General features: G+C 44.7%; 1 protein-coding gene across 1 annotated transcript; it reads left to right on the forward strand.

The window, feature by feature from the left end:
* The first annotated feature begins 575 nt into the window (after positions 1-575).
* FUT4 (fucosyltransferase 4) lies at positions 576-5,937 on the forward strand. Its single transcript, XM_079973195.1, has one exon. The coding sequence runs from the start codon at positions 1,104-1,106 to the stop codon at positions 2,271-2,273; it is 1,170 nt and encodes a 389-aa protein (XP_079829321.1). The 5' UTR covers positions 576-1,103; the 3' UTR covers positions 2,274-5,937.
* Positions 5,938-18,736: the final 12,799 nt, after the last annotated feature.

Raw genomic sequence — 18,736 nt, forward strand, 5'->3', positions numbered from 1 at the left:
GCCGTGGATCCTAGATTTTTGTGGTGCAGTTTATGCCCATTGGCATGATATGTAATTTGATGGTGCGTTTGGGGTGGACCAATGCATAAAGCGTGAGGATCCATGAGGATCCATGCTTCAAAACCACATTTTAGGGCCATGGTGTCGCCAGGAAGCCGTGGATCCGTGATTTTTGTGGTGCATGCTGTGCCCATGGCCATGATGTTTGATCTGACTTCGGGCTGATCTAGTGTAAAAATCATGAGGATCCATGAGGATCCGTGTTTTTTAACCATGTTTTTGCGCCATTGCGCGGCCCCACGAAACAGTGGGTGCATGATTTTTTTGATGCTGCCCACAGACTAAGACACGTTCTACAGTATCATGGCAGTTTTATTTAATTTGAATGAAAAAAATCATATGAATTCATGAGGATCCGTTTAAAATCAGCTGGATCCGCCTTTTACCCGTTTCCCATGTGCAGATTGCATTTCGTTCTTGCATCGTGATCACAACCTGCGTCGCACCTCTCCGTGCCTCGGGTTGCAACACCGCAGCAGGTTAACTCAACCAGAGGCTAACTTCTAAGTACGCTCTGCTTGGGAGTGCGCTGTTAAAGCTTTGGGCATTTCCCTCCCTCGCGGTTCCAACTCCAACTAAAGCCGTTCCAGCTCCCAACTAAATCACTGCATCTCCGAGCAGGCAGAGAGCAACGGCACAGCAGAAGCCATCCGATTGCGCGGGCCCACACCTCCTTCCACCTCTTACAGCAGGCAGAAATCCAACAGGTGCAGCCCTGCCATCCCTTCACCCGCGGTGCTGGCGGAGGGGAAAGCTGCTGCGGCTGAATCTCTGCGCGCCCCAAGGAAATCGGCATATACAAACACACAGACAAACAAAGGGACGAGGAGCAACCGGGTCGTGTCCGGCGGCTCTCCAAGGAGTTCGGATCCTTGGAGCGGCCCCCCTTCCGCTTAGAAGCAGGGCTTGGAGGAGGCCGGAGAGCCGTGGCCCCCTCTGGGGAAGGCGGGCCTGCAACCCGGGACCCATCGGGATGCGCCACTCGGCGCCCTGGCAGGCGGGGCCGGGCAGGAGGCGGTGGCAAAGGCCGCCAAAGGACCACGATGCGCCCTCGGCGCTTTCTTCATTCCCTCGGTCGGCGGCGGCCCGCGATGGATCCCCCGGAGCCGGGCTTGTTGTGCCGGCCGCAAGGCCCGCTTGCGCGCCTTGCGCCCTGGCTGTGCCACGGCTTCTCCTGCCCCGGGGCGCCGGGGCTGAAGCGGCGTCTGCTGGCGGCCGGGCTGTCCTGCTGCACCGTGCTGGCCTTGTACGCCGCCAGCAGCCTGCGGGACCCGCCGCCCGTGTGGGGCCGCGGCAAGGACGGGGGCGACGAGGCGGTGACCGTCCTCATGTGGTGGGTGCCCTTCGGGCACAACCTGCCCTTGGACGGCTGCGAGCGCCGCTTCGGCATCCGCGATTGCAACCTCACCACCGACCGGGAGCGCCAGCTGGAGGCGCAGGCTGTCGTCTTCCACCACAGGAACCTCATGAGCAGTGGCCTCAAGAACCTGCCCCGGGTTAGGCCCCCTGGGCAGCGCTGGGTGTGGATGAACATGGAGTCACCCTCGCATACCCGAGGCCTCCGGGACCTGGCGGGCATCTTCAACTGGACCATGTCCTACAAGGTGGACTCGGACGTCTTCGTGCCCTATGGGTATCTCCGCCGCAGGCAGACACCTGCCCCACACCTCTCCATGCCCAGGAAGACCAAGCTGGTGGCCTGGGTCATCAGCAACTGGAACGAAGAGCAGGCCCGCGTCCGCTACTACCACCAGCTGAAGGACCACCTCCCCATCGACATCTACGGCGCCCACGGCCTGAAGCTGAAGAACAACAGTGTGGTCAAGACGGTCTCCGAGTACAAGTTCTACTTGGCCTTTGAGAACTCCCAGCATCCAGACTACATCACTGAGAAGCTCTGGAGGAACGCCTTCACATCCTGGGCAGTGCCCATCGTGCTTGGCCCCGCGAGGTCCAACTACGAGCTTTTCATTCCCCCCGATTCTTTCATCCATATTGACGACTTTTCCAGTCCCAGGCAACTGGCCCTTTACCTGAAATTCCTAGATAAAAACCAGAGCCTGTACCGGAGGTATTTTGCCTGGAGGAAGCAGTACGACGTGCAAATGATGTTCTTCTGGGTGGAACATGGCTGCAGGGTTTGCAACGCCGTCAGGGCTGCAGGCAAGCAACCCAAGACCATTCAGAATCTAGCCAACTGGTTTGAGAGTTGACCCCGTGTGGGGTTAGCTGGGGTTTCTTCTTGGTGTAATTAAGGGGATTATGTGACGGGTGAAGGGCCTGGGGTGACAGGTCTACACCAAAAAAAAGGGAAATCCTTGGAGTTTTGTCTAAAGGCAAATTTGCAAGTTTGGGTTGCTTGCCTCATGGAGAGTCGGAAAGGATGTTGGGTCTAGATAGGAGAACAGCATTTTAATGATTCTGTATGTAATTTGAAAGCTTGCACTTTAGTTCTTGCTGATGTACTACTGTATAATTGTTTAATTATAGTTATCCATAAATGCAATTCCTCTATCTAGACACACACACCTGAATTGCAAAACTAATAGCCCCAGGACTCTGCCAAATAATTTTGCCAAACATGTAGCTCAACAGTGATTTTGCAGGGTGTTTTTGAGGTGGTGACTTCTCACAAGTGGACTTGTGGCATGATGCCTGATTTTGAGCACGGCCAGCCAGTTTGGGATGGTGACTTGCCAGCTCCAGGCTCTGCCCATATTTTTAAGTTTTTCCATTTCACCGTGACCCACGATGGTCGGTCGCTGATTGATGGTTCCATGAGCCTAACCATCGTGACTAAATTCCCCGGTAATGTCAGAATGTCATCTCACCATGTATGCACTGCAGGTAAATGATTGCATAACAGAAGACCAGTGATACTATCTTATCTGTTACCAAATGGTAATTGCAGATTCAGGACATTGAAATATGTGAACTTACCTTGACATGGGTTTTCAAAGATGGTCTTATAAGTGCAGCTAAATTAAATCGCATCATTGGGTGCTGATAGACCCAGTGCTGCTTCAGAACCAATGTTCACCTAAATCCATCCCATCGTGGTCTTCCGTAGCTGAATCCATAGATGCTGCACAGACCAAGCACACTGTGCTGAGGACTTAAATATTTGTTTCTGTAACCATCCTTTCCCGCCATGATAGCTCTTTCGGATTGATGGCCTCCACTGTACTTAAGGCTTACCTCAACCTGGAATGGGGAGCCTATGGCCCCCTGCAATGCAGGAATATGCAGCTGTCCTATATGGGGATCGAACCTGCAACTTTGGTGTTATCAGCACCACAGTCTAACCAACAGCTATCCAGGCTCAATAGCATTTGTTTTTATCTTGTGTTCCTGGGAATTCGGATTCCTTAGAAGCTTGTGAGAGAGAAATTCAACAACAGTGGACAAGTTTATGGGGTGGGGTGGGGTGGGGACCAGCTTATCCACTACTACCGATCTTCTACAATATGCCGACATGGTATGTGTGTGTTCAGGCACACTCTTATGGTGAAGACAGACATCATAATACAGAAATCTCACCTGCCTTTTCAACTTTCCGATACCTGTGAATCAAACACTGGCTGAGCCCTCAGCCTTCCCCAGCCCCCCCCCCCCCATTCCCAAGTTTTTGGAGGGCTATGTTTTGAATTTTAAAATATTAAGTGCCAAATTCATGTTTCTATGTTCATCCATTATATATATATATATATATATATGCTCTGAAATTGGAGAAGTGTATTGCACCACAGCGTGCCTTCTTCTGCAAATTTGTGGAGCTGTTTCTTCCTACCGCAAAGACCTTGAGAGCACAAGGTACATGGCGTACTGAAAGGAAGGGTGCTTTCAAAGTAGATCTGCTGGTTTACAAGTCAAGCTGTCTTCATATTTAGTTCGGTGGCGGAGCCCAGCCGTGCTCTGCAGGTATGGAGAGAGGAGCGCATAGCTCAGTGACTGAACACATACTTCACATGCAGAACATCTCAGGTTCAATCCATGATATATCTCCAGTTTTAGAAAGGAGCAGGAAGGCAGTGATTGACAGTATATATTGGCAATATATGTTGACAGTATATGTTGACAATAATGAATTACTGGTAGATTAACCAGCTATCTGACTTGGTAGCTTCGTTTGTGTTTTCATGGATTCGTGTTTGAGCTGCTGTGGTTATTACACACAGAGAGACAAATCTGTGTTGGCAACTTTTTTCCTAGGTGTTAAAACTTGAATCACACTCCTAAAGATGGTTTTAATAGCAATAAGCCTAAACGAAGCCTTTCTCTGTGAACCCTCAGAGAAATCCCAGCAGGCAAGAATTGCACAGACACACGCACAAGCACACAAAAAGGTATGGGTGTCAGGACAAACAAACTGCCAGCCCTTTAGAGTATAAAGTATTTCTTTCACTAAAAATAACTAGCTGTGCCCAGAGAGAAAAATGAAGAGAGCCAAAACAGGAAGAAACGATTTAAAATGTCTTCGGCGCCTGAGCTGGGAGTTTTGTGTTTGTTTACAGGCATTTGTGTAATTTTCCCCATGTTCTCATAAGAGGGGAAAATTTGACTTGATCTGTGACTTCATCAGAACTTTTTTAATTTTTATTTTAGTATCATGAGCCTGTATTGTGCAATGATTAATCTGCAAAACTCAAAATACCGTGATTGACAGGTGCTATGCAAGTCAGGAAAGTTCCCAATATATATTCATGATGAACTTTGCCTATCTGCAAATGGAGAATGTGGATTTTTAGGGGCATTGTTCTGTGGGGCTGAGAAGATAAAAAAGTATGAATATATATTTGTTTTTAAAGGCAGGGAGCCAGAGGCCGAGTGAAGAATTGCCACCTCTTGACCAACAGACTCCCCATAAAAACAAAATACTTCTTTTCTGCCAGTTTCAGCAGAAACTGAAGATGTGTGTTTACTTTTCCCTTCTCAATAAGCTTGATAGCTAGTAATTGTAAATGTGACCAGACTCAGAAGCATGGGCTTTTTTTCTGGTTGCTGGATTCTACTTTAGAATCCTGTATAAACTATAAATATAGTCCGGCCCCCCACAAGGTCTGAGGGACAGTGGACCGGCCCCCTGCTGAAAAAGTTTGCTGACCCCTGTCCTTATCAGAAGATGAACAGTTTTGAATGATATTTTTTTGTGGTTTGTACAGAAGGGATGTAGGTGGCGCTGTGGTCTAAACCACAGAGCCTAGGGCTTGCCGATCAGAAGGTCGGCGGTTCGAATCCCCACAACGGGGTGAGCTCCCGTTGCTCAGTCCCTGCTCCTGCCAACCTAGCAGTTCGAAAGCACATCAAAGTGCAAGTAGATAAATAGGTATCGCTCCGGCGGGAAGGTAAACGGTGTTTCCGTGCGCTGCTCTGGTTCGCCAGAAGCAGCTTAGTCATGCTGGCCACATGACCCGGAAGCTGTACACCGGCTCCCTTGGCCAATAAAGCGAGATGAGCGCCGCAACCCAAGAGTCGGTCACGACTGAACCTAATGGTCAGGGGTCCCTTTACCTTTACAGAAGGAAATGAAAACGATATTGCTACCTATTAGACTTGGGCTATGTTTTAATAATAGCAGACCAAAGACATAATTTATTTAGATAGAATATAAAGTGTTGCTTCACCACCTTGTGCTAAGTCCAACTTCAATGCATCACTTGGAAGTTGCTTGGTTCCAATAGGAAAAGCTTAAATCTCTTTCCACTGAAATCAATGGGATTTAAAAAGGCCTACCGGTATAATTTTCTCCAGAGATGCAATCAGGTCACGAGGGAGTACCTTTTGCATCAGGTGTAAGAATTTCACCAGCTACAGACCAATTTTCTAAGTGGTTAAAGAGAGGCAAAATCCCAGTGGCTAAGCATTTGGTGCAGTCTCTTAAGAATTTGGAAGATTCCCCCACCCTGCTGCCTCATCAAGGAGCTGGCACATTGAATTAAGGATAGATAAGCCAGAGCTAAAACAAAGTGTTGCAATGTGATGTGTTGTTGTTGACTTTGCCAGCCATTCACCTATAAAGAAGGTGGTATTTAGTCATGGTTATCTGCCATTAGGAAGTTGGATGGCAATGTATACTCAGTGCTTCATCCTAGCATTCATGTTGAAAAGTGCATTCTAATATACATTGGCACCTGAGGGAAGTCTGCTTATGTGTACAGATCCCATTTGCTGAAATCAGTATATATTCCATGCAACATCAGGAGATGCAATTATAAGTGATTATAATTAGCTGCATAGAGTTCTGCTGTACGGCGTCCTTGTGTAAAACACATACTAAACCTTATTTCTTTCTGTTCTGACTTGCTTGCAAAATGACCTGCTCGGAAGACCTCTTGTTTATTTCTGACGTGTATGTCTTAAAGTAGTATGGGAGTGGTTCTTTTAAAAAAATATTTTAAAAAATCAAGTGAGGCATCTCAGTTATCTGGACCAACTGAGAGACAAATTTATATGGTCCTGTATTTTTTTTTAAAAAATGCATTTCTGATGCATGTAACTCAGGTAATTTTATATTTGCTGTCATCCTGATCCCAATTTGAAAACAGATATTTTTATATTTGCAGACCTATTTCTGATAAGGTGACAATAAAATAAGTTAAACGAAGCATATTAAGATGTGTGTTCCCTTTCTCTCATTTTTGTTCCTTTTCCTTAAACATTTGCGATGGGTTTGGAAGTCTTTTTTTTAGTTATTGTTCAACCGGTGAGTGGGAAGGGCGTTCTCTGACGCCCCTTTCTTCTGTCAAATGCAAACAGCTTGAATACTGTTTCGTTGAGCTGACATGGCCTGTGATGGGTTTTTTCATCAACCAGACTTCAGAAAGTTTGAAGGTGGCATTATTTAAGCATCCACTTCTGAGAGAAGCACCACCGTCTTTGCTCAACAGCAGTGGCGGCAACTTTTGATTGCCCCTGCCTTATCAAAAGCAAGCCTGTTCTCAGCCTCAATTTTTGGACTTATAATAAATTCCTTTCGTTGTTGCTCCTTAAATTTAATCCGTGAATGAGGACTGTGTGCAATGAAGAGAGAAAGCTGAAGTGAGAAGGACTTTGGTTAGAGAGCTCCACCGGGAAGAGTGGGGGGGGGCGAAAATACAGCCTCATAAAGGTGGGTTTAAAAGGGACATCGTGGGCCAATAAAAGGTTTGTTGCCATGTTCCCGCCTGCTCCTGCTGCACATGAAATCCTTCCAATTCAGTCCCTTTATCTGATTGTTGGAATTCTTAAGCCACAGCCCCTGTCTCTACAACCCATACCACACACGTCCTGTTTCCCACCCTATACTTCCCCCCACTTGCTGGACTGTGTGCTTAAACTCTGACAATAGCTCTGGGTTGTCTAGATCAGGGGTCAACAACCTTTTTCAGCCATGGGCCGGTCCACCATCCCTCAGACCATGTGGTGAGCCGGACTATATTTTTTTGGGGGGGGTATGTGTCCGCAGGCCGTATTGAGAGGGCGATTGGGCCGCATCCGGCCCCCGGGCCTTAGGTTGCCTACCCCTGGTCTAGATGGAGAATAGACGGTGGAGGGGGGTGTCAAAAGTAAATAGCTGCACATTTGGTTTTTTAAAAAGTGGTTCATTGATATGAGGAACAGTTGAAGGAGCTGGGTATGTTTAGCCTGGAAAACAGGAGGCTGAGAGGATACGGGCTGGCCATCTGTAAATATCTCAAGGGCTGTCACATGGAAGATGGAGCAAACTTGTTCTCTCCTGCTCCGGAGGGTAGGATCCGAACCAATGGCTTCAAGTTACAAGAAAGGAGATTCGAACTAAACATCAGGAACAACCTTCTGACAGTAAGAGCTGTTTGACAGCGGAGCGGTCTCCCTCAGGAGGTTGTGGATGCTCCGTTCTTGAAGGTTCTGAGGCAGAGGTTGTATGGCCGTCTGTCAGGGATGCTTCACCTTGGGGTCCCTTCCAGCTTTACAATTCTGATTCTAACAATTGGGTGCGTGCTCTGGAGTTCACAATTTTTCCTTTGCGGCTGCACTTGCACTGTTCCACACCTGCCTTTCATTTTGGAATCAGTAATTTGGAGTGAGATAAGACTGTTAATTACCTACCCGGATTTATGCATTACGATCTGGGTAATTTACTTTAAAGTTTGTTTTCTGAGCAAACATGGGGCAGTAAAGGGGCAGTCAAGTAAATCAAATGGGGAAAAGTTTGTTCTAACCTCGAATACTTTCGCTAGTAAATTCGATAAGCAGCCAAGTCATAGCTTACGTGGCACCAGAAAAACTAAGACTGGTGCGTGCATGAGGCAGGGTGAAGCAATTTGCTTCAGGTGGCAGATCTGACACCCCCAACCCTTGTTGCACCACTACCTGCCCTGTTGTCCCACTGCCTTTGCCCAGATCACTGCAGCCAGAGCACCCCTGCCTTCACTGCTAATACTGCACTTGTGATGCTGTCACTGCATTATGGCAGTTGCAGTGAGGGAGCCGGTGTCAGCGCGGACTGATAGCAGGGGCAGGAAAGGGGCCCGAATCAGGGGTGGGGCATGGTATTTTCCCTACAGCAGCAAAAGGTCACGGGGGCCACCCTGAGAAAAAGCCATGCCACCAGGCAGTAGATGCAAATTAGAAATCCGAAGTCCTTCATTCTCTGCTTTTAGCAGAAGATTCTGCATGGAATCCATGGAAAAAAGCTTCCGCAGACTCCCACTGAAGCCCTTCAACAACAAAACGGGTTCTAGAGTGTTTTGCTCCCCCCACTTCTCCAAATGGTGACAGGTTCAGGAGTGCCAGCTTGGCACTGTGACTGTGGGTGCCCAGGGTTGGTGCATGGCCCTGGTGCTGAAATTTGTGGGTGCCCATCCTGTTCATGGAGAATTTTGTGGGTGCTCGGGCACCTAGGGCATTGGCACCTATGGACAGCTTCCAAGGGTTGGTTTTATTTGAAAACTGAAGGCTTATTGGTGTTCTCCAATATTTGCATTTCTTTGCAAAACAGGTTGCACGTGGCTGGGATCACAGGATTAAATGGGAACAGGGAACAGGATCTGACCAGCTGCTTCCGTCCCTGCAGGCCACCCACCTGCCAGTCTCCTGACATTACAATGATGCCAGGTGACTCAATGTCATAGAACTGAGAGCACACCCTAGTAAATTCGATAAGCAGCCAAGTCATAGCTTACGTGGCACCAGAAAAACTAAGACTGGTGCGTGCATGAGGCAGGGTGAAGCAATTTGCTTCAGGTGGCAGATCTGACACCCCCAACCCTTGTTGCACCACTACCTGCCCTGTTGTCCCACTGCCTTTGCCCAGATCACTGCAGCCAGAGCGCCCCTGCCTTCACTGCTAATACTGCACTTGTGATGCTGTCACTGCATTATGGCAGTTGCAGTGAGGGAGCCGGTGTCAGCGCGGACTGATAGCAGGGGCAGGAAAGGGGCCCGAATCAGGGGTGGGGCATGGTATTTTCCCTACAGCAGCAAAAGGTCACGGGGGCCACCCTGAGAAAAAGCCATGCCACCAGGCAGTAGATGCAAATTAGGAATCCGAAGTCCTTCATTCTCTGCTTTTAGCAGAAGATTCTGCATGGAATCCATGGAAAAAAGCTTCCGCAGACTCCCACTGAAGCCCTTCAACAACAAAACGGGTTCTAGAGTGTTTTGCTCCCCCCACTTCTCCAAATGGTGACAGGTTCAGGAGTGCCAGCTTGGCACTGTGACTGTGGGTGCTCAGGGTTGGTGCATGGCCCTGGTGCTGAAATCTGTGGGTGCCCATCCTGTTCATGGAGAGTTTTGTGGGTGCTCGGGCACCCAGGGCGTTGGCACCTATGGACAGCTTCCAAGGGTTGGTTTTATTTGAAAACTGAAGGCTTATTGGTGTTCTCCAATATTTGCATTTCTTTGCAAAACAGGTTGCACGTGGCTGGGATCACAGGATTAAATGGGAACAGGGAACAGGATCTGACCAGCTGCTTCCGTCCCTGCAGGCCATCCACGTGCCAGTCTCCTGACATTACAATGATGCCAGGTGACTCAATGTCATAGAACTGAGAGGACACCCTAGTAAATTCGATAAGCAGCCGAGTCATAGCTTACGTGGCACCAGAAAAACTAAGACTGGTGCGTGCATGAGGCAGGGTGAAGCAACAGGGAACAGGATCTGACCAGCTGCTTCCCTCCCTGCAGGCCACCCACCTGCCAGTCTCCTGACATTACAATGATGCCAGGTGACTCCGGTACGTCCGGCAATGGCTGCCCTCTTCTAACTGCGAAGAGGGAGCTCCGCAGGAACGGGTCTTCCGCTACGGCGCAGCGGAGACCCATACTGGAAAACCACAGGCAGCGTAAGCCTGTGGCCGTGGGACTCGGCGGGCACCAGGAGCGCTCCCCGAAATGTTGAAGGGACCTCGTAAGAGGCTCCGGAACGTAGAAGGGGGTGCGGTGCTGTGAGTCAATCGCTCTTTCTGCGGAGTGAAGCCGCATAGCTGCTATCGGTGAGCGCTGTCCTCTTTTCCTGGAATCATTCGGCTTGGAACCAACAACTCGTGAGTAAGACAAGAAAAGATAAGGTTTGGGACTAAATTTTCGCTAATTTGGCTAAAAACGAGAGACGCAACCAGGAAGTCCGTCTCTTGCCACTGCTTAAGATCTAAAGCAAAGGCTTTGACGCTTGGAGCCTTTGAAGAGCTGTCAAAGGACAATCAATTCTTACATCTACTTAAGCTACTTCAGGACTTAACTTTTGAAAGTTTTATTTTAATCTATGAACTGTCTGATACCTCCACTGTTGGATTTACAAATTGGTAAGGAATCCCAGGCAGTCGGACTGCCTAGACACCAGAACTGTCAGATTGCAAGACTTTGATATTTTGTTACTGGAGCCAGTATTAGCTGAGCCTAAATGGAACAGTTGCTTTGAATTGTTACATCTTGCACTTATTGAGACATTGTTATATATTGAGACCAACTCTGCTAAATACAACTGCTGAAGGTTTTTCAAGAAATTAAAGGCTGTTTGGACATTCTTTTAACTGATATTAATTAATTTGACTTCTTCCCTACAATACAAGTGGACTCCCCCTAGAGGATCTTTGGATTTACAATTATATGTGACTTTCCTTTTGGTTTCCTTTCCTCCTAAGTGGTTGTTTATCTCATGGGCTTGTGGATTCCCATGAGAACATACTCAGTTTGACCTTGACTCGTAGACAGAAGTGGAATGAGCGGCACTGGGAGACAAACAAGAGCGGGCAAAGCAAAAAAGCAAACAACTTTGAATTTACTTTCCCAGCCGCGCAGATCATCGGTCCCTGCTGTTTTGGAACTAGAAGAAAGTGAGCAGCTGTCGGGTGAAGATATGGCAGCAGGTGGAACTGCTTCAGTATTAGACAAAATACTTGAAAAATTGGAAGGCCTAGATAAAAAGGTGGATGAACAAACGGCAAAGATTGACCAGACCAGAGACTCTGTTAACAAGTTAACTGAACAAGTTATTTCGAACGCTCAAGCAATTAGCAATTTATCTGAATCCACTGTAGAAAATCGGAGATTGGCAGAGGAAGCCATTCAGAGAACTGCAGTATTGGAGCAGGAGGTGAGACCACTCCATAAGCAGGTTGGGGAACAACAGGCCTATCTGTCTATGATTGAACTTCGGGCCAGGGAAAACAACCTAAAATTGAGGTTTATACCAGAACTTGAACACGAACAAGGGAACTTAACTGAGTTTTTAACAAAAGAATTTTCCAAGTGGTGGCCTTTGGAGGAGGAAAAGGACTTTAAAATTGTGACTGCTTTCAGACTTGGAAAACTTATAAGGGAGGACAAGCCCAGAGACTGTTTGATTACCCTGAGATCCAAGGAGGAAAGGGATAAAATACTAGGACTACATTACGGAAAGTCACTCGAAATTTTGGACAAAAGAGCAGAGATTTACAAGGATATTCCTAAACAACTTTTGGTTCTTAGATCTACCTACCTTGAATTAGTCAAGCTGTTGAGGAGCAACCTGATTATCTTTAGGTGGGAATTTCCACAAGGACTATCTTTTATGTTCAGGGGGAAGAAGATTAAAATTAAAACAGCTGACGAAAGAGATAAATTTTTGAATTCGTACGGAGAGGACCTTCAGAAAGGGATTGAAAGACCCTCAGGGGCTGGACCACAGCCTGAACCCACATCTACACCTCTGGGGCCTGTAGACCAGGATAAAAAGATACCACCACTAGAACAATAACAGATTTGACCAGGATGTCTCTGCAACTTCTGAGTTGGAACATAAATGGCGCCAACATCCCGGAGAAAAGGAGAAGGATATTTCAAATTTTGAAAAAAGAACAATTGGACGTTATTTGCTTGCAAGAAACACATGTGACTAGGCTACATAGAAAAGTGTTAATAAATAAAAGATTAGGCCAAGAATTTATTTCATCGGACCGAGTAAAGAAAAGAGGTGTGGTGATATATGCAAAAGAGAGCCTGTCACCAAAATTTTTATTTAAAGATGAACAAGGACGAATTTTGGCAATAGAGATCCAGATCCAAGGAGAAAAGTTTTTGTTATTAGGAATTTATGTGCCAAATGAGGGGAAATCGGAATTCTACAAGAAGCTGCACGAGATCATGCTGGACTATCTGGACTATGATAACATCATCATGATGGGAGATTTGAATGGAGTGGTATCAACCAACATGGATAAGTCACATAGCCAAAACGTGACAAAAGACGGCAGACTACCGAAAACATTCTTTGACATGACTGACAACATGGACTTGATTGACATTTGGAGAACAAAGAACCCTCTAGGAAGAGAAGGAACATTCTTTTCTGAAGCCCAACTGACATGGACAAGAATCGACCAAATTTGGATAACCAGAGGCCTGGCACCCAAGATAAAAAAAGTGGAAATCTGCCCAAAGACTTGCTCCGACCATAATGCGGTGAAGATGGATATGAGATTAACTACAACCGGCTCCTTTAGATGGAGGATGAATGACAACTTGTTTAGAGATCAGGACATTATTAAAAAGGCCCAAAAAGCTTTGAAGGACTATTTTGAGATAAACCTGAACACTACGGTGGAAAAAAGAACTGTATGGGACGCAAGTAAGGCGGTCATGAGGGGGTTTCTGATACAACAGAATACTATCAAGAAAAAAGTACAGAATGATAAGAAAGATAAGATCTTGGAGAAAATTAAAGAAGGCGAGAAGAAGTTAAGATCGAGACCGAAATCAAAGGAGATATTAAGAGAAATCAAACATTATCAAGCACAATATTCAAAACTGATAAACCAGGAAGTGGAATGGAAAGTTAAGTTAATGAAACAAAGATCCTTTGAATCGGCAAATAAATGTGGAAAGCTGCTAGCATGGCAGCTGAAAAAGAGACAAAAGCTGAACACAGTAACAAATTTAGAAATTGAGGGAAGAAATATTCAGAACCCAGTGGAAATCAGAAAGTCCTTCCAGAGATATTTCAAACAACTATATACTCAAGGGCCGCAAAATGAATCAGAGATAGAACAGTTTCTAAAGAAGAATGGTTTACCAAAGTTGACTCTCCGGAATAGAACAATCCTGAATTATAAAATAACACAATTAGAGATCGAGGAGGCCATTCAGAACATGCAACTGGGCAAGTCTCCAGGGCCAGATGGGCTTACCTCCAAATATTATAAGACATTGAAAGACTATTTGATACATCCATTATTGGAGGTTTGCAATGAAATTATGGAGGGGAAGAAGGCACCAGAGTCGTGGAAAGAAGCTTTCATCACATTGATACCCAAACTAGAAACTGAAAAGACACAACTTAAGAATTACCGCCCCATCTCCCTCCTAAATGTGGATTACAAAATATTTGCAGACATTTTAGCAAGTAGATTTAAAAAAGTTTTAAATGAAGTAATTCACAAGGACCAGGCAGGCTTTCTCCCAGGTAGACATTTGTTTGCAAACACAAGGAACATTATTGATATTTTGGAACTCTTGCAAACAAACATTAATACAAAAGCAGTCTTGATATTTATAGACGTGGAGAAGGCCTTTGACAATATCTCCTGGAAGTTTATGAAGAAAAATTTGGAAGGAATGGGAGTGGGGCGGGGGTTTTACAATGGGATAGAGGCAATTTAGTCAGAGCAAAAGGCAAAACTGATAGTTAACAATGTGGTGACAGAAGAGTTTAGAATTGAAAAAGGAACACGACAAGGTTGCCCTATATCCCCTTTGTTATTTATATCGGTCCTAGAAGTGCTCTTGAATATGATCAGAGGAGACCGGTTGGTGGAAGGTATCCAGGTCAGAGCGAAACAATATAAACTGAAAGCATTTGCAGATGACCTAGTTTTGACCCTACAGGAGCCAGAGCCTAGTACTAAAAGGGTTTTGCAACTGATTTATGAGTTTGGTCGAGTGGCGGGATTTAAACTTAATAAGCAAAAAACTAAGGTTTTGGAAAAAAATTTGACTTCTTCAGAATCAGAAAGGTTTCAGAAAGAGACAGAATTAAATGTGGTTAAAAAAGTGAGATACCTAGGGGTAAATATAACAGCGAAGAACAGGAACTTATTTAAAGACAATTATGAAAAATGTTGGTCTGAAATTAAAAGGGATCTAGATGCTTGGTCAAGACTGAAACTTTCTTTGACAGGACGTATTGCTGCAATTAAGATGAATGTATTGCCAAAAATGTTATTTTTGTTTCAAACTTTGCAGATTGTGGACAAAATGGAGTGTTTTGGGAGGTGGCAGAGAGATATTTCAAGATTTGTCTGGCAGGGCAAAAAGCCCAGAATTAAGTTTAAGATATTAACTGATGCTAAAGAAAGAGGGGGATTTGCCCTGCCAGACCTAAAGTTGTATTATGAATCAGCAGCTTTCTGCTGGTTGAAAGACTGGCTACTTCTTGAGAACACTGATGTTTTAGATTTGGAAGGATTCAACAATGCGTTTGGGTGGCATGCATATTTGTGGTATGACAAGGCTAAAATACATAAGAATTTCAAGAACCATGTTGTCAGAAAAGCAGTTTTTAATGTCTGGTTGAAATATAAAGACTTATTGGAAAACAAGACCCCAAGGTGGTTATCACCAATGGAGGCTAAGGCCGTGAAAAAACTCAATATGGAGGCCAAATGGCCGAAATATTGGGAAATAATAGAAAAAGATGGAGATAACTGGAGGTTGCAGAGTATGGAGAAAATAAAAGATAAAGTGCGAGATTGGCTACATTATGCTCAGATTAAAGAAGTTTTTAAGTTGGATAAAAAGGTAGGATTCCAGGTGGAAAAATCAAAGTTAGAAACTGAACTGTTAGAACCCAGCTCTAAGATACTTTCAAGAATGTATAATTTGCTGTTAAAATGGAATACACAGGATGAAATGGTCAAATCAGCCATGATAAAATGGGCACAGGACATAGGGTACAACATCATGTTTGCTGACTGGGAAAAGTTATGGACCACAGGTTTGAGATTTACGGCATGTAATGCCCTGAAAGAAAATATTATGAAAATTGATATACAGGTGGTACATGACCCCAGTCAAGCTTGCAAAGATATACCATGTGTCTGATAATAAATGTTGGAAGTGTAAAGATGCTGAAGGAACATTCTTTCACCTCTGGTGGACTTGCCCTAGAGTGAAGGTTTTCTGGGAAATGATTTATAATGAACTGAAAAAGGTATTTAAGTATACCTTCCTTAAGAAACCAGAGGCCTTTCTCTTGGGCATTGTTGGTCAGAGTGTGCAAAAGAAGGATTGAACCTTTTTTATGTACGCTACAACAGCAGCAAGGATACTCATCACTAAAAGCTGGAAAACTCAAGAATTACCCACACTGGAAGAATGGCAGATGCAACTGATAAGACTATATGGAACTGGCGGAGATGACGGGCAGAATCCGAGACCTGGGAGAAGAACTGGTGGAGGAAGACTGGAAGAAATTCAAGGACTATCTACAAAAATATTGTAAATTGTATGATTGTTAAGAAAGATGTAAGATTAGCAAAAACATGGCTTCAACAAACTAGTTATAAAGAATATAAATTTAAATTCAATTGGAAGATGAAAATATAAATTTGGGATAAGTAATATTTTATGATTAAGCTTCAATAAGAGTATGTTAAACCCCAAAATTAAATTAAATATTGGAAAATTATATTATATGAATTAAATTAAGTTAATAATTTGCTGGTAAAATTTATGTTTAGAAAGCAGGAACAAGAGATGTGAGGAAGTCCAAAGTTGAGAATGAAATGTGGATAATGGAAAATATTATGTTACTATGTATGTTTTTTATTGGTTATATAAAATTTAATAAATATTTTATAAAAAAAAAAAATGTCATAGAACTGAGAGCACACCCTAAGGACGTTCTTGTAGTTCCTTTGCAGCCATGGCTTGAACTCAAGCCAGGCTGTGCCTCCAAATTCAAGCCACAGATGCAAAGGGACACGTTTGCTTTGCAGCCACCTCTGCAAAGAAATAATTCCATTGTCAGCTGCGTCAACTACGCCCCAGTAGCAACCTCTACTTCCTCTCACCCAAGTCAAGAGAGTGACTATGTGTCCTACTTGACAGTACCTGTTTGAAAGGCACTTAGAGGAGTCTTCTATTTGAAGTGATGCCTGGACCAAGTTGAGTTTAAGGAATTCCAAGGAGGAGGAGTCACGTGTTTTCCATCTGCAGAGTGTATAGCAGACCATGACAGATTAGTGTCAGGAGTGCGTGCAGAAGCCGGGCCCTGTGACCAGTAGGGCTTCGCAGGACTGGAGCCTTCCTAAGTTTGTTCTGGAGAGGCAAGGCACGGCCGCACAGGTGACGCCGCTTGGTAGCTCACTGCATCTGGTGGCAAGAGCCAGGAAGGGATATAAGTTCAGCATTTCCTTTCAGCTCTTTGCCACAGCAACCCGTTTTCTGCCTTGCTGCGTTTGGCTTCTTGCTTCCTGACCCTCGGACCTCAGCTTCTTGACTCCTTGCTTCTCGACCCTCGGACCTGTGATTCCCTGCTTCCTGACTCTCGTTCCTGCTCCCACCCCACCATCTTGCCCCTGGTCCCGACGACCTCAGCCAGGACTTTGATCGCCCGTAGACCGGACCGTGACAATTAGGCTCTGCCTATTTCCCTGTGAGACACGCCTGTACAACGCAACCCCTAGACTTTGGCGTTAACCCATGTGTAATAGGTTTCCTGATGCGAGCTGTTCCCTCAAATAAGGATTTTCCTTAGCTAAGAATTAAACAATTTTATTTTTTTTAATGGATGTCTGAAACCAAGCTGACTGGATTACCTTTTTTTGCTGGCAAAATATTAATATTATAGAATAAGATTAGGATTACAAGATTATGTGGCATCATGATATAGGTATTATTTTTGAAAAATAGCATGGGTTCTAGAAATGATTATGGATTATCAGATTTCTAGCACACAAGCAGTTTTTTTCAGGCAAGAAAACTCTGAATGCAACACCAGCAACTTGCCCTTGTATCTTTTTCTTACACTGCAATATATTATATTTCTAATTTCTGTCTCGGATTGAAATAATTGCACTAGTGCCCCATGCCCCCCCCACTCCATTGACTCTTGTGGGGTTGGCAAACACACACACACCTGCCAGAACAGTGGAGGGGTGGAAGTGAGTTGAGTTTTCTGTGTAATGTTTGTCCTTTCTGCAAATATATTTCAAAATGCGCCTTTTAGCACTGCATAATTGGTGACTCTAGAAGTCAACAGGAGAAAGCAAATATCTTATATCTCATGCTAATGAGTATAGGGTATAGGGCAGTATAAAAATTAAATTAATAATAATAATAATAATAATAATAATAATAATAATAATGGACACTTCATAAATAGATGGTTAAGCTTTTCTAGTGCATCATTCAGCTGAATAACCAATATTCCACTGGAAGTGTTTTGTAAAGAATGCTATAGAAAATTAAACCCAAAGGCTAACTGCATTTGTGCTGATTTACCTGTATCGATTCCTCTAGCTGTGTTCTCCAAAGTATCTCTTGCTAAGAGAGTTGTCTCAACTGCCAAGAGATATCAGATTTCCATCTGATTAAGTGTTTGATGCCAACAATTTGAATGTGTTCATAATTATCTTTCAAATACACCCTGTGAGCTGCAGCTGTAGAATCACCAGTCCCCTTCCTTGGCTGCAAGAAATGCATCCGTTCTAACAATCATGGGTAGACTTCAGGCTTCCGGGATCAACTTGGTTCTTGTATATAAACCTGATATCCACTGACCACAACCAGTGAGGTGCAGAAAGTGGTTATGGGATGGGCACCATGTTGATGAACCAAGGGGCTGATTGGGTATAAGGCAGCACCCTACATTTTGTGCATAAGGGCCAGTCTTAATCCTCAGCATTGCCAGCTGAAATGATCTCCGTATTTTTCGCACTATAAGATGCACCAGACCATAAGACGCACCTAGTTTTTGGAGAAGGAAAACAAGAAAAAAAATATTCTGAATCTCAGAAGCCAGAACAAGAGGGATCGCTGCGCAGCAAAAGCAGTGATCCCCCTTGCTGTTCTGGCTTCTGAGATAGCTGCGCAGCCTGCATTCGCTCCATAAGACGCACACACATTTCCCTTTACTTTTTAGGAGGGAAAAAGTGAGTCTTATAGAGCAAAAAATACGGTACCTTGTAAATATGTGGGGCAGGGAAGAAGGAAGGAAGGATGGGGGGGGAAGAGAGAG

Source organism: Podarcis cretensis (assembly GCF_951804945.1).
Source record: "Podarcis cretensis genome assembly, chromosome: 4".
In the NCBI taxonomy this organism is placed as follows: domain Eukaryota; kingdom Metazoa; phylum Chordata; class Lepidosauria; order Squamata; family Lacertidae; genus Podarcis; species Podarcis cretensis.

Bases quoted from the DNA above. Each gene is read 5' to 3' on its own strand.
- FUT4 (XM_079973195.1), top strand. From the start codon at position 1,104: ATGCGCCCTCGGCGCTTTCTTCATTCCCTCGGTCGGCGGCGGCCCGCG.